This window comes from Salmo salar, chromosome ssa13 (genome assembly GCF_905237065.1).
Source record: "Salmo salar chromosome ssa13, Ssal_v3.1, whole genome shotgun sequence".
NCBI lineage: Eukaryota > Metazoa > Chordata > Actinopteri > Salmoniformes > Salmonidae > Salmo > Salmo salar.
In genome coordinates, this window is record NC_059454.1 from 60,269,420 (window position 1) to 60,285,148 (window position 15,729).

Sequence of the window (15,729 nt, forward strand, 5' to 3'; positions counted from 1 at the left end):
TCGGCAGACAGTGATTTTTGTTGTCTGTTTTCTTTCCTTTTTTGGTGTTTCCTGCCCCTAAGACAGAGCAGAGAGTAGAATTTACTGACATCTGACGTCATGTCTCCAATTCCCATAGAGGAGATAAGAGATGGGGATACAGAGGCTGGTGTGTGAGTGAGTAATGCACACACAAACACTGATAAGGAACGATTTGGAGTCCGACAAAGATAGATCTATCATATTAATCAAATCCAAAACTCACACACAGTCAAGTCCAACAAAGGAACGAGTGCATACGCCACCTCAAGGATATTTGAAACCAATGTGAGCACATAGAGAGACACACACACACAAAAAGTGCCAAAGAATCAAGAACTTGTGAAGTAAGCCACATAGTGAAACTGGTTCGATGAAAAACAGCTGTGTATATTTAATCAAAGCGAATAAACAAGGAGTTTAAACAACTCATTTATAATTTAGATTTGCATACATTAAGCAGCTCATTTTAATCTTTTTATTCATATGCATGGCCGATATTGTATAAATATGCAGCTTTATGCAAATACTAGGCACATTTTCTGTTTGTATTTAATTCTATTTCCCAGTTGTGGTTCATCATTTTCATTCAAGGCAACAGATTAAGCCAAATATTAAGTCACAGCATGGGAGCGTATAAATATTTCTCAATTAAAACTCAGAAGACCATGCTACTGTATCAGCATAAAAAATGCGTTGATGTGAAAAAATTGAAAAGACAGATACTTGTTTGACAAGATACCAGACTCCCAGTCTACATCTTTTCCCTTCCAAATTGTGTTTTTCCATCAATCAAAATCCAAGTGCTGTAGAGACTAGCGAGCCATGTCTCTCTTATTGATGAGATTGAGTCTTTTTCAGATGGTTTACAGGGGATGTCCTACATGTCTCTGATGTTCTCACTACATAAATACAAATGTCAAATAAATATTTCTACAACTTCACAAATGTTGGGATAAGATGGTTTTAGGTTTTGTATCTGTATATGATACAGATACAGATACATACTATGAAGGAATCATGTTTTACACTCTACATCCCCGATCTCTGTGTGTGTGTGTGTGTGTGTGTGTGTGTGTGTGTGTGTGTGTGTGTGTGTGTGTGTGTGTGTGTGTGTGTGTGTGTGTGTGTGTGTGTGTGTATTTATATATAACAATATATAACAATGTTACACACTAGATAACGTTGTGGGAAATATCTATCAATGCACAATAATCTGAAAGATTACAAAGTGTCCCCTTTGTTAAAAAAACAAGTAACTCTATCCATGATGAGGTGATAAACGTCATGAATGGGCTAATGCCCAGCGGGTTCTTAGGTGATGTCTCTTTAAGAACTGTACCCTCTGCGGAAACAATTGTACAACCCCCAACAAGTCATTGAATCTGTCAATCACCGGTCGGCGCTCTTTGATGTTGGGAGTCCTCGCCTTGTCTTGAGCTCAAATGCGCTATTTGTTGCTGCCTGGCTGCATTACATTCAACGTGCAGGGCCGCTCCACAGCAGAGCAACTTTTGTTTAGTTTTATACTTTGACCGTATCTGAGTGCAACAAACTTGGGAGGTTTAGGTTAATAGAAAGTTTCGTTTCTTTTTTTTTTTTTCCTAAGGAGCGCACCGCTGATTAGGCTAGGACAATATTTTTTATTTTCAAAGCAACATGCCTCAGCTCAGTAGCGGCGGAGGAGATGATCTCGGAGCGAACGATGAAATGATATCCTTTAAGGATGAAGGCGATCAAGATGAGAAAATTCAAGAAAACGCTTTCACAGAAAGGGACTTAGCTGACCTCAAGTCGTCTCTGGTGAATGAATCCGAGACAAATCAAAGTCCGAACGCAGCGGTAGGTACAAGAGAGATAATTCTTATGCGCTGTTGGCAAGGTCGAAAGTGGTTGTTATTAAGGGGTCTTGGTACGAAACTTTTGTCGCCTGGCCTGTTCAAAGTTATTCTCAGGTTACTAATCTATGTTTACTGTCATTGCTTTGGACACTTTCAGGCGGTCAGACGGGGACAGCAAAACGAACACAGAGGTTATCAAGAGAAACACCGGGAGCATCTTGACGGCGGTAAGAACTAACGTTAACAGGCTCGCGTATTCTCAGACATCAGCTGAGGTGAAATAAGTTTCATGGGATTTCTGACAATATTGTGTGACCATGCATTCCCTGGGCTACATAGGTTATGACGTGGTAATAATGTTTCAAGTAACTTCATTCTGAAAGACCTAACGAAAACCAAAAGCATAAAGTAAGCATAAGCTTAGGTTTAGGTTTATTTCTTGCCCCTATATGGGACCAATTCTGTCAACAACAAAAAAACAAATAGATTTTTGGCTGTGCTGAACCTCACATTTCAGGGCAGGTAAGTTAAACGCTATTTAAAGTTTATAATGAGCTCTAGTTCAGTAGAAATGTTTGAATATGATAAATCACAAAGATTTGTCCACTCATGCGATTACCTAAAAGGGAGTTTTTTTTGGACAGCCTGTAAAGATGCATCACACATTTTGTTACCATCAACAGTCAAGACTTGAGAGATCAGTGGTTAGACCACTGTGGTGTGTGACAAACAACAACAACAGCAAGGCATTGGGGTTTGGCTGTTTTTGTAATGCAAGATTAGGGCTGTCACTTTGTCACACAAATATGTGACAGTAGTAAAACAAGCCTGTAACCTAGAATCTGTCAAAGAACTCTCGGTCATTATTTGTTGAAAATACTTTTGCTTATTATACCAGTTTTAACTCCAGTAGGCAACAACAACAAAAAATGAAAGTCATTTGGACGGTAAGTGAACATGAGTAAACATGTTATCTCACATTTGTTGTCTCACTCCACAGTTTCCAAACATCAAGATGGAGGAATGTATAAAACAGCGTATCCGGGGTACCCGTTTCTCATGCTGCCTGACCCATACATCCCCAACGGATCAGTGTCACCATCTGTAAGTCCACGTCACGTTACCGTCCACATCGCAATGTAGAGTTAATCACTCTGTTGCGTTATAATGGATTGTTATTCTAGGTCTCAGAAGGAGTCAATTTGCGATAACAGGTGCACGATCAGTTAAACATCTATACCTGAAAGTCAAATGCAAGGACAACAAACTGTAAGGAAATTAGAAAGTCTGGAAAAAATGATTCAAAGCCATGTGTACACCAGTAGATTTTGATTGTTGTATTGCCATGGTATTACTCTGATATGAAGTATACATCCGCACCCTTATACAAGTTTGAGTATGGCCTGAATCGGTAGCACATCAAAAAACAAATCTTATTTTGCTCACACATTTGTATGCTTTCTGTGTATCGGTAGCTTATAACATTAACAAGGAACTATGCCTCTTTGATTAGGTGAAGCACATTCTGTTAAATCTGCGAAAACAGAAAAGAAACGCTCATATTAGGCATGACGTTTTCAAAAAGCATACTTTTTTTTCGGGTCATAACGTTTCTGTCATCAACACTCCAAGGGTTCTGAAAGAAACGCTAGCACAATCAGAAGCTCAGGTTTAAACAGGGTTGGGTATGAGGCCTAGTCATGTTGCCACTCAAATTTCCCAAAAGTGTCAAGTGTGTGTGTCTGTGTGTGTGTGAGACATCTAATTGTATACAGACCAAAAACAGTCTTCCATTTGTTAGGCCCTACGTAGTGGCTTTATATGCCTCCAAATGCATCAGATCATTTATAAAATAATTAACACATTTTATTGAGACATTATAAAGTTGTCATTACAAAGTAGACACAATACTCTGAATTATTTTCAGTGTTATGCCCAGAAACGAATGTGTTGCTACCTGTTTCTTCTTATAAATGAATTCCCCCGTTCTATCCTTAAATGCCCCGCAGTGCAAAGCATATAGGTTCTAAAGATTGTTTTGGGAATAAAGAGCACTTTCTTCCTTGTGTGTGTGTGTGTGTGTGTCTCCACGGCTCCACACAATGCTCACTTGTTGCTTCCCTTGTAATTACCCGGCAGCAATAGCAGTACTGTAGCTGCAGATCTATCTACCTGCCACTTCAAAAGGAAGGGAGGATGGTGGAGATGGTGATTATAGCATGGGACATGGCAGTGGGGCGCGAGGGGAAACAGGGCTGTGGATCCCCTCCTGTTTGGTGTACCAGTTCTGATGTTTACGTTGAACAAGGTGATGCCTGTCTTCACCTCGCCTCACCCAGAGGCAGGCACTCTGCTTCTATCTCAGCTCAGGCACTCTGCTTCTATCTCAGCTCAGGCGCTCTATCACCTCATTGTTTTAGCTGGGTTCATTTGTCGGTTTTCACTTGGTTGATGCCTTTCTTTGTTATTTGTTTTGGTAGCAATTTGTGAATTTACCTCCCGGGAAACTATGAAAGAAATATTCTCTTTTCTTTCCATTTATTTTTGTCTGTTGAACTTTTGTTTAGACATGTCAAATGTCCTTGTAAAAACTCTAGACTATCCACAGGGTAACAATTCATTTTGTTAAAATATATAAGACTATTATAAGACTAGTATTCGACTATTGAAAGGAGAATTTGAAACCATTTTGTTACAAAATTTGTACATTTCTTCAATTAGTTGAAAGGCCTCACTAAACAGATTGTCTAATTAGCTGATTCTTCCCCCAGACAGTTGAATCGCACTCCTTTTTTGTTTTGGAATTAATGTTATTAACCCTTCAAAAGAATTTCACTAAAAATCTATTCTCTTTACAGAAATCATTTTACAATGTCTAAAAAGAAAACACATGAGGCTGGAAAGCGTGTTCCTTCTAAGCCCAACGGGTCCTAATACAATTATTACAGCGTCGTTTCATGGGACATGCCAGGGAATTATGTTCTGGCTGTAACATTAATGTAGATATCAGTTGTCCTTCCAGAAAAAGTGTCAAAAGAAGGCGATTTGAGACAATCCCAGATGCTTTACTAGATTCCCCTAGCTTTTCTGCGAACAAAGCTTTTCTCCTGAGTGTGTAGCTGTGACGCCAGAAGGGTTAGGGTGTGTGTAATGCTGTGGATTACCAGAAGACATTGTTTCATTTGAGGGGATCAGTAGAAGAGGGTCGTTTGAAGGAGCCAAACTCCTGCGGATGAAGGGCTCCAAATGAGAGCCACCAGAATACACTCCTCCAGATCTGTGTATTTCTCTCCTCTCTCTCTCCCTCTTCATGGTATCCTCGCCATAATGCACTCCTCCTCATCTCCCCACCCGTCTCTCTCCGCCCTTCGTCTCTCTCTTCTAATCTCCTTTGCGATCACCCCTCTCCTTCCCTTCCTTACCTTCTGTCTCGCTTCCATAAATACACCTGTTTGCTCTCCCCTCTCCTTCATTCCCTCTCCTCTTCTCCTTCTGCTCTCTATCCTCTTTCCTCCCAGGTGGCACTCTCCTCTTTATCTCCCCTCCTCTTTCCTCTCCCTCTCTATCTCCTCTCTTTCTCTCCCTCTCCTCTCTGGCGGCCTTGCATCCCAGCGGGTGGTGAGGCCCCGGGTGGAGGATGTTTCTGGTGGGCTGTGCTCATGGAGGGCAAGAATGTCAGGACAATCATCAGAGCCCAGAGAGCCTGTGATGTGGAAGATGTGGTTCACCGTGTGGATCACAGGCGCTAACATGTCTAGCGGACAGACTGGGGCGGCTGTAAGTCATATCCCACTTACCCTGTTCAATTAGAACGTAACGAACAGTTCATGGCGGACGTGTTCACAGCGTTTCTTCATTGTATTGAATGTCGAGCAAGTGAACATTATTAAAAGGCCAGCTCGTTGTTTCAAATATTTGATAGTGAATTTTCACGAATACTCTTAACTGAGCTTTTTGGTGCGCCGCTTAAATTCCGTCAGTCGACGTTTTGAGTATCGTCATACAGGAAACAGGATACAATCTTAAAAAAAAACTTTACCAGTTCAGCCCTCTCTCTCCGTATCTCTCCCTCTTTCTGTCTGTGGGTGTGCCTCTGCATTGCTTCTGTGCTGAACTATCTGTGCCTTAAGTGTTAGTCCTTCCCCAGATCAAGGGATTCATTACAAGCAAAGCCCAGGATCGCACGTCCCCAGATCACACATCCTTGTCTGGCATTGTGAAGTGCTGTTTACACTGGCTTGTTCAACTAGCCCCTAGTCCCTAGGTAAACAATAGCAGAACACTGACTTAGGCCCTGTAATCCCTGCATACAAGCCCATGGGCTGGGGCTCTGTGCCTCTGACTGACAACGATAAGAAACAGTGGTGCTGGATTATGCTCCTCTAAAGAAAAGCAGCTTTTCCCGGCCCGCTTGTGTGTGCGTGTGTGTGTGCACGTGCGTGTGTGTGTGCGCGTGCGTGCGAACAAACTTCTTGGAAATTTGTGACTGCCCCAAAACGGCTCCTTAGTATGTAATTTAACATTATAAGCATGAGAATATTGAAATGAACAAGGATGATGGTGGCGGTGTGGCAGAGTAGCCGAATAAAATCAAATCTAACTTTATTTGTCACATGCGCCGAATACGCCGAATACCGTGAAATGCTTACTTACAAGCCCTTAACCGACAGTGTGGTCCTAATAGATGTATGGACCGCAGTAGAACATTCAGAGAAAGCCGTGTCAGTCAGAGAATGTTGAGGACAGCAGGAAATGACAGAGAGGCTGCAGATTTAAATACAAATGATGATAAGGGGCCCTCATCCTCAGCTCTTTGAAGTGGTTGGCTATAAAGAAGCATCAAGAGATAATATGTACAAGCCTATTTTAAGAGGCGGAAACATTTAGAAAATATTAGAAACCTGTTGAATCCCCTGAGGCATTATAGGTGTAATTATTCATGCACTTATTTCCTTGTTCCTCCCCACCCCAATTTTGAGTCCATTAAAGAGCTCTCCTGAAAGGTGGATGTTCCAGCATCTGCTGCAGAGGTTTCTCTTTTATGGTCTTCGACTCAAAATCACAGTTTCGATGACTAACATGTTTTATAACTCCACCGCTTTTTACAAGAGTGCTACTCACGAATCTGAGAGTCTCAGTTGGAAATGAGCGTCTCTAATAACCCTTCTCTTTAGTCTACTAGAGGCTTCCGCCATGAGTCGCTCGCTGCTTGGTCCTTCTTTGGGTCCCTGTTTGTATTTGTCTGCGAGGTCTTTACAGGTGGGGGGGGGTGAAGGGATGTTGCACCCTGGTGACTCACTGGCTGGCGGGAGCAAACCAAACGGCGTCTCAATTGCTGTTGTTGACAGCCCAGATGCTCAGCTTCTCAGACTGCAGTTAATAAACTACAGGAAGATGATCATCACACAGGCAGTCACAGCACGGGGGGTTTAAATAGAACGGCTTCCTTCCTAGTCTCCACCTTGCAAGCAGGACTAAATATAGGCCTCAGGAACATGCGGTAACCTGCTTTGTACACCTTTGATGTGTAATTATCGAATCGTTGACTTTTCCAAATTCCAATCCGGGGCTGAGGTACCCCGTGTTACTAGGACACTGTAGTTGTAGACATCTTCATATTGCTTCCTGTTGACCTAACTGGAAATAAATGACAAGGGTGTCAGATAGGTAGCTCGTAGGTTAATGGTCATGTGACATATGGGAAGCAGGTTTTGTATCATTTCTTGTTACTGTACTTCATAGTGCCGTTACATGGCACTTTCATACAGCATCACCTTCCCCAGATGAATCATATTTTAAGTATATACACACAGCCTGTACTTTTTCATCAAAAGAGAGAGAGAGAGAAAAATCCCCCGGCTTATATAACCATAACTTTTGATTCTTGATGTCAGAGGGTGGTATCACTTTGATGTTTCAGGATGATGTTTCTGAAAAAGAGTGATTGCCGGGGAGGAAAAGCAAGAGGAAAGAAGATGAAGGTGGCTGAACAAAACATGCGGGCAACTTTGAGTTGGCCGAGCTCTGTGCTATAGGGGACTGTAGATTAACAGTTAAGGTAGATAGCTAGATAGGGAGGAGACGGTTCGGGTCTGGGATGGGACTCCATGGAGCTGCGGTGTCCAGGCTGGGGACACTGTAACCTGGGTAGAGTGAGTGACAGTCTCCTGGGCCACTTGGCTGATTGACTCAGTTTTAATGGCCTGCCTTCCTGGGCCACAGCTGTCTCATTCTCACCCTGTTGTCTCTGTGTCCCTGGCCAATTGGTATTTGTCAGGCTGGGGTGAGAACTCAGCAGCGTGACCCACCACTGGTGGAGGGCCAGGGGGGAGATGGAGGAGGGTGGTGCCTGGGTGGGGGTGATGGTGGGAAGCTAGGCCCTGGAGGGAGGTGTGAAGTTCAGGCAGGTCACCGTTGTTTTCCTGGGCGCTAGCTAGTAGAACATGACTGACTGAGGCCTCCGTTGTGAATGAACCCGTTGTTCTTGGCCCATCCACTGTGATGTCATCTCATCCACAGCATCTGGACCTGGGTTAGGATAGGAAATCAGTCTTCTGTTTTTCCAGCTATGAAATACCAGTGTGTTGGGTGATGGGGTATGTCTGTTCACAAAACCTGTTTGAGAGCGAGAGAGAGAGAGAGTTGTTATTGTGGGGTTTGTTGTCTTCTCTCAATCAATCACATTTATTTATAAAGCCCTTTTTACATCAGCAGTACAGAAACCCTGCCTAAAACCCCAACGATCAAGCAACGCAGATGTAAAAGCACAGTGGCTAGGAAAAACTCCCAGGAAAGGCAGGAACCTAGGAAGAAACCTAGAGAAGAACCAGGCTCTGAGAGGTGGCCAGTCCTCTTCTCTCTTGTTGACAGGCATTTTATAGATGGGTGGCTGAATGGTGTGTGCATGGCCCTAGATGACAGTTTGCCATGTGCTCTCTCTTTTATCTGGCTCTGTAAGGAACTTTACGACCTGTTTGCGCTCGTGAGTCTTCTGTCTTGCATCCAAACTACTATGTGTGCTCAGAGAAGGGTGGAACTTTCATCTTGATGTGCTTTGTTTGTTCAGGCCTGCTCGGGTGGAATTTTTCCCCATCACATGAAAACTGGGTCCGTTATTACTGTTGCCCTAATCACTGTCATTTCACAGAAGGCCATAGCATCACACAGTGAAGCATGTAACTGAATGCTGCTCGATGTTTCGTCTGAATTGGTTGAGAGGAAAGTCTTAGTGGGTTGAGCTGTGTTGGACACACACGTAATACTGTGTTGCTTGCTTCTACCCAATGTGGATGAGGCGTGTTCTAAATGTGTGTGTCATGGACGTCATTCACAGTATTACAATTATGTGTTTGGGTGTAGGGCCTATCTTATTCTAAATGGTTATAGTTATAACAAATGACTAGAAATGCATATATTACATAAATGAATTCTGTCACATGATTATAAATCACTGTAAATGATTACAAGCTGTTTTGGTGCCTTTCAAGAGGCCACACAGGAACTCAGCCCTCTGTCACAGGTTGTTCTGCCCACTTCTGCTGTGGTCATGTGACGTGCGTCCCCTGCTGGGACAGGCCCAGCCGTGGCGGAGCAGAGTGGCAGAACCACACAGCAGCAGCAGGAGAGAACCAGACCAGAGCTGAGGAGTGGTGGTGGGTGGGTGAGGCTGTGGGTGGAGCTGCTGGTAGATGGGTATCAGATGGGGCAGGATTAGGCCACTGTGATCGCACCCATGTGTGCCTGCCCCATGCGGCTGGGGTGGCTCCACCGGGTCTGGGGCTGGGCACTGGCTCACTCGGGGTGTGGGGCCCAGCCTGGTGGATGGGTGGGGGAGCTGGGCAGTGCTGGTGGGCCGTGGCTTGACCCCAGCAGTGGGAGGTTCAGCCCAAGGTCTTTGCTGCATCCCAAATGGCACCCTGTTCCCCTATATATAGTTTCTACTTTCCACCAGGCTATATAGGGAATAGGGTGGGCGTTTGGGACACACTCCTTGTCCCAGAGCTGCGCTGGGTAGCTGCACTGGCATTGGAAGTTGAAAAATGGAATGGTCTACTTTCAAAGTTACATGTTGAACTGTATTGTGTTGAAGGGGAGGTGGGAAGTGAAATCTGTGGTGACATGCAAGGCTGGTGGATTTCTTGGGTTCAGCCTAGCCATCCAAGAAAGAATAGGCATGTTAGAGTATGTATCAGTAGCATCTAATCAGAACAAATCGAATCACTTTTTATTTGTCACATGCGCTGAATTCAACAGGTGTAGACCTTACAGTGAAATGCTTACTTACAAGGCCTTAACCAACAATGCAGTTTTAAGAAAAAATAAAGTATTAATAAAAAAATAGACAAGTAAAAAATACAAATAAAAATAACAAATAATTAAAGAGCAGCAGTGAAATAACAGTAGCGAGGCTATATACAGGGGGTACTGGTACAGAGTCAATGTGCGGGGGCACCAGTTACTCGAGGTAATTGAGGTAATATGTACATGTAGGTAGAGTTTAAGTGACTATGCATAGATAATAACAGAGAGTAGCAGCGTAAAAGGGGGGGGGGGTGACAATGCAAATAGTCTGGGTAGCCATTTGATTAGCTGTTCGGGAGTCTTATGGCTTGGGGGTAGAAGCTGTTAATAAGAAGCCTTTTGGACCTAGACTTGGCACTCCGGTACCGCTTGCTGTGCGGTAGCAGAGAGAACAGTCTATGACAAGGGTGGCTGGAGTCTTTGACAATTTTTCGGGGCCTTCCTCTCACACCGCCTGGTATAGAGGTCCTGGATGGCAGGAAGCTTGGCCCCAGTGATGTACTGGGCCGTACGCACTACCCTCTGTAGTGCCTTGCGGTCTGAGGCCGGGCAGTGATGCCACGAGTCAGGATGCTCTCGATGGTGCAGCTGTAGAACTTTTTGAGGATCTGAGGACCCATGCCAAATGTTTTCAGTCTCCTGTGGGGGAATAGACTTTGTTGTGCCCTCTTCACGACTGTCTTGGTGTGTTTGGACCATGATAGTTTGTTGGTGATGTGGACACCAAGGAACTTGAAGCTCTCAACCTGCTCCACTACAGCCCCGTCGATGAGAATGGGGTCGTGCTCTGTCCTCTGTTTTCTGTAGTCCACAATCATCTCCTTTGTCTTGATCACATTGAGGGAGAGGTTGTTATCGTGGCACCACACGGTCTCATCGTTGTCGGTGATCAGGCCTACCACTGTTGTGTCATCGGCAAACTTAATGATGGTGTTGTAGTCGTACCTGGCCATGCAGTCGTGGGGGAACAAGGAGTACAGGAGGGGACTAAGCACGCACCCCTGAGGGGCCCCGTGTTGAGGATCAGCGCGGTGGATGTGTTGTTACCTACCCTTACCACCTGGGGCCGGCCCGTCAGTAAGTCCAGGATCCAGTTGCAAAGGAAGGTGTTTAGTCCCGGGGTCTTTAGCTTGGTGATGAGCTTTGAGGGTACTATGGTGTTGAACGCTGAGCTGTAGTCAATGAATAGCATTCTCACATAGGTGTTCCTTTTGTCCAGGTGGGAAAGGGCAGTGTGTAGTGCAATAGAGATTGCATCATCTGTGGATCTGTTGGGGCGGTATGCAAATTGGAGTGGGTCTAGGGTTTTTGGGATAATGGTGTTGATGTGAGCCATGACCAGACTTTCAAAGCACTTCATGGCTACAGACGTGAGTGCTATGGGTCGGTAGTCATTAAGGCAGGTTACCTTAGTGCTCTTGGGCACAGAGACTATGGTGGTCTGCTTGAAACATGTTGGTATTACAGACTCAGTCAGGGACAGGTTGAAAATGTCAGTGAAGACACTTGCCAGTTGGTCAGCGCATGCTCGGAGTACACGTCTGGTAATCCGTCTGGCCCTGGAGCTTTGTGAATGTTGACCTGTTTAAAGGTCTTACTCACATCGGCTGCGGAGAGCGTGATCACACAGTCGTCCAGAACAGCTGATGCTCTCATGCATGCTTCAGTGTTTCTTGCCTGGAACCGAGCATAGAAGTAATTTAGCTCGTCTGGTAGGCTTGTGTCACTGGGCAGCTCATGGCTGTGCTTCCCTTTGTAGTCTGGAATAGTTTGCAAGCCCTGTCACATCCGACGAGCGTCATAGCTGGTGTAGTACGATTCAATCTTAGTCCTGTATTGACGCTTTGCCAGTTTGATGGTTCGTCGGAGGGCATAGCGCGATTTCTTATAAGCTTCCGGGTTAGAGTCCCGCTACTTGAAAGCAGAAGCTCTAGCCTTTAGTTCAGTGTGGATGTTGCCTGTAATCCATGGCTTCTGGTTGGGGTATATACGTACAGTCACTGTGGGGACGAAGTCATCAATGCACTTATTGATGAAGCCAATCACTGATGTGGAGTACTCCTCAATGCTATCAGAAGAATCCCAGAACCTATTCCAGTCTGTGCTCGCAAAACAGTCCTGTAGTTTAACATCTGCTTCATCTGACCATTTCTTTATTGACCGAGTCACTGGTGCTTCCTGCTTTAGTTTTTGCTTGTAAACAGGAATCAGAAGGATAGAATTATGGTCAGATTTGCCAAATGGAGGGCGAGGGAGAGAGCTTTGTACGCGTCTCTGTGTGTGAAGTAAAGCTGGTCTAGAGTTGTTTTTCCTCTGGTTGCACATTTAATATGCTGGTAGAAGGTAAAACGGATTTATGTTTCCCTGCATTAAAGTCCCCGGCCACTAGGAGCACTGCCTCTGGATGAGCATTTTCCTGTTTGCTTATGGCCTTATACAGCTCATTGAGTGCGGTCTTAGTGCCAGCATCGGTTTGTGGTGGTAAATAGACAGCTTCAAAGAATATAGATGAAAACTCTCTTAATAAATAGTGTGGTCTACAGCTTATCATGAGATACTCTACCTCAGGCGAGCAAAACCTCGAGACTTCCTTCCTATTAGATTTCGTGCACCAGCTGTTGTTTACAAATATATACAGACCGCCACCCCTTTTCTTACCGGAGGCGGCTATTCTATCTTGCCGATGCAGCGTAAAACCCGGCACCTGTATGTTGTTCATGTCGTCGTTCAGCCACGACTCGGTGAAACATAAGATATTATAGTTTTTAATGTCCCGTTGGTAGGATATTCGTGATCGTAGTTTGTCTATTTTATTATCCAATGATTGTACGTTGGCTAATAGTACTGATGGAAGAGGCAGATTACCCACTCGCCATCGGATCCTTACAAGGCTCCTCGATATCTCTGTCTCTTTCTCATGCGAATCACGGGGATGTGGGCCTTGTCGGGTGTCTGAAGTAAATCCTTCGTGTCCGACTCGTTAAAGAAAAAAAATCTTCTTCCAATACGAGGTGAATAATCCATGTCCTGATATCTAGAAGCTCGTTTCGGTCATAAGAGACGGTGGCAGAAACATTATATAAAAAATAAGTTACAAATAACGCGAAAAAACACACACATAGCACAATTGGTTGGGAGACTATAAAACGGCAGCCATCTCCTCTGGCGCCATTGTACTAAAGCCATAAGGCCATATGTTTGTGCTTGGCTATGTGTGGGTTCTGGTCGAGAGCAGGCTGGGGACAGTCGGCCCCATACTTACCAACATTAAAATAACTTTATTTGAAAGGTATTTTAGATTCATTTTCATTGAATTATAAACGTTTTCGTGTTTGGAAGAGCATGTGACTGCCCTGTAAATCTTATGGAACAAAATCCCAAAGAGAGAGAGAAAGAGTAAAAGATTCCACTCCCGTGCAGACAGACAAGCAGAACGTTTTGCCCGTTTCCAACTCCAATCACAACATGGAGTCCTGTTGTTCTTCATGGATGGAATTCATTTGTTTGTTTATTTTTCCATCATTGACTCCAAAGGGGAACTCAGCCAGTCATTGTTCAACATTAAGAGCAATGCCCCCTAACATTTTCTTCTCTAACGATCTGATATCCATTACCATGTTCATTTCAAAAAGTTTTTTTTTTTTGTCATCACAATGTTTCTGAAACAATGTTTAGTTCGGGAAAGAAGACAATGAAATTATTGACTGGCTGAATTGTTAGACGGTGGTTTGTTTGAAGCGTTGAGCTGTATCATTCCCGTAGGTCTCGGTCTCAGACATTCCCTGAAAAGTAAGCTGATATGTTTTGTCAGAGCCGATTCTTCGTGTGTGTACTCATCCCTGAGAAAGAGGCCCTGAGATAATGACACACTGCCTACTACAGGCAGGGAGGGCTCCCAAACACACACAGCCGTAAAAAAAAGCAGGTGTGTGAAAGAGGAAGAAAGAGAAACAGAGAGAGAGAAATAAAGAGAGAAATTACGTAACCAAGTTCATTTCTACTCTTTTATTTTTCTTAGATGGGAAAGCACACATGGCACCATAAATAATGGGGCCAATGTGTGACACTGGGATCAACATTTGAAAATGGTTTCAAACAAAATGAAAAAGGATTTTCATGCAGTTCCACATGTCCACTTAGAGGAATAAAAGTGAATATATGCAAATTGGCCCATAACTCCACCTACACAACAGCATAGGCCGAGGACTATGCATCCTTTAAGCAGGGTTCATAAAGACATTGGCAAGTCAAATTCAAGGACTTTCAGGGACTTTTTCAAGCACTTCGTTGTAATTTTCAAGGATGTCAATGTTATACAATTGTATCATTTATATAATTGTACATATAGGGCCTTATATAGAACCCCCCTCCTCCCAAAATGCATGCAAAAAGTGTCAACAAAAAAGTAGGCCATTACCACTTTAATAACATTTTTTTTTAAAGTGGCCTTGCCAATACATTGCTATTCAAATTACATCCTAAAATATGTGAGAATAATGTGGACATTGCCTGACTAAATAGTTTGGATGCATGGAGATTTTTCTGCCTATGTGGCCTGAATCTCACCATCGCTGTTTTTATAATGAGAAAGTGACCCCAGAAAAAACGGTTTCCTTTTTTAATGGAATGATTTGTATGGAAAGCCAAGTTGAAGCCAACAGATGGCCTCATAAAAGGCACTGCATGGTCAATCCGACATCTGCACTGGCCCGTACAGCATTTACTGCTATGCGGCCTCCGCAGAAGTCAGAGCATTCTGGGAGCTGTCATAAGCATCCAATAAATAGGTCTGGTCCGCCCCACTCGAAGTGATTCAGGGCTGATCTCTACACCAACCATGATAAAGGGTTAAACATAGGTTTCAAATCAACATGCGAATTCTATTGAATATAGCTATGGTCCCCCCATATATCATAATGTAATGACATAAACAAAAATGGTGGATTATTATCAATGACTTATCAACAGCTGTAACAAGTTGTCCAGTGTAGGAAATCTTCACTGTTGCCCTAGGAAATAGAAAGACCCACATAGTAGACTAACAGTGAAATGCTTACTTACGGGCCCCGCAGAGAGAGAAAAATTGAAATAATAGACAAATATTAACACGAGTGAGTGAGTGAGTAGGTGGGTGTGGTGGTAATTACCGATGCTGTGCTCCAGCGCTGTGAGTGACGACGTAAAAGCCATTTCATCTCAGAGCCCGAGCCTCTGTTGCTCCTCAGAACTCCACCAGTTAAACAAGAGGTATCCCAGATCCGCCAAGCTCCTCGCTGCCTTTCAAATGTTATGGAATGTGGTTTTCTCTGTGGTTTTCCCCCTATGATCGTCTGGAGCCAACTGGAAACCATTTCACGTCTTAAAATAGGGCTTTGCTTTTTGGGATAGAGAGCAAGGTCTTTGTAGATATCAAACAAGCTGTGGCGGGTAGAAGAAAAAAAAGGAAATCTTGCTTCAAAAAATAGCATCGAGATTTTTAATGGTGGACATGAAAGTTATTAACGTAACGCTCCCCCCATTTCAGCTGGAACCGCAGAGCTCTGTGCCGCGGAGCTGTGCTTTTAGTGCC

At 43.9% G+C, this 15,729-nt stretch overlaps 1 protein-coding gene across 12 annotated transcripts in view; it reads left to right on the top strand.

Moving 5' to 3' along the window:
- Nucleotides 1-1,454: 1,454 nt before the first annotated feature.
- Nucleotides 1,455-15,729, top strand: part of LOC106567524 (transcription factor 7-like 2) — a 68,140-nt gene continuing 53,865 nt past the window's right edge. For 4 of the 12 annotated variants that reach the window (XM_014136877.2, XM_045693413.1, XM_014136878.2 and 1 more), the window contains exons 1-3: nucleotides 1,459-1,860; nucleotides 2,017-2,086; nucleotides 2,860-2,963. In XM_014136877.2, the coding sequence (XP_013992352.1) occupies nucleotides 1,678-1,860; nucleotides 2,017-2,086; nucleotides 2,860-2,963 (357 nt within the window). In that variant the 5' untranslated portion in view covers nucleotides 1,459-1,677. Of the gene's footprint in view, nucleotides 1,861-2,016; nucleotides 2,087-2,859; nucleotides 2,964-15,729 lie in introns of all 12 variants that reach the window. The other 8 variants (XM_014136871.2, XM_014136874.2, XM_014136872.2 and 5 more) reach the window with 5 other exon arrangements.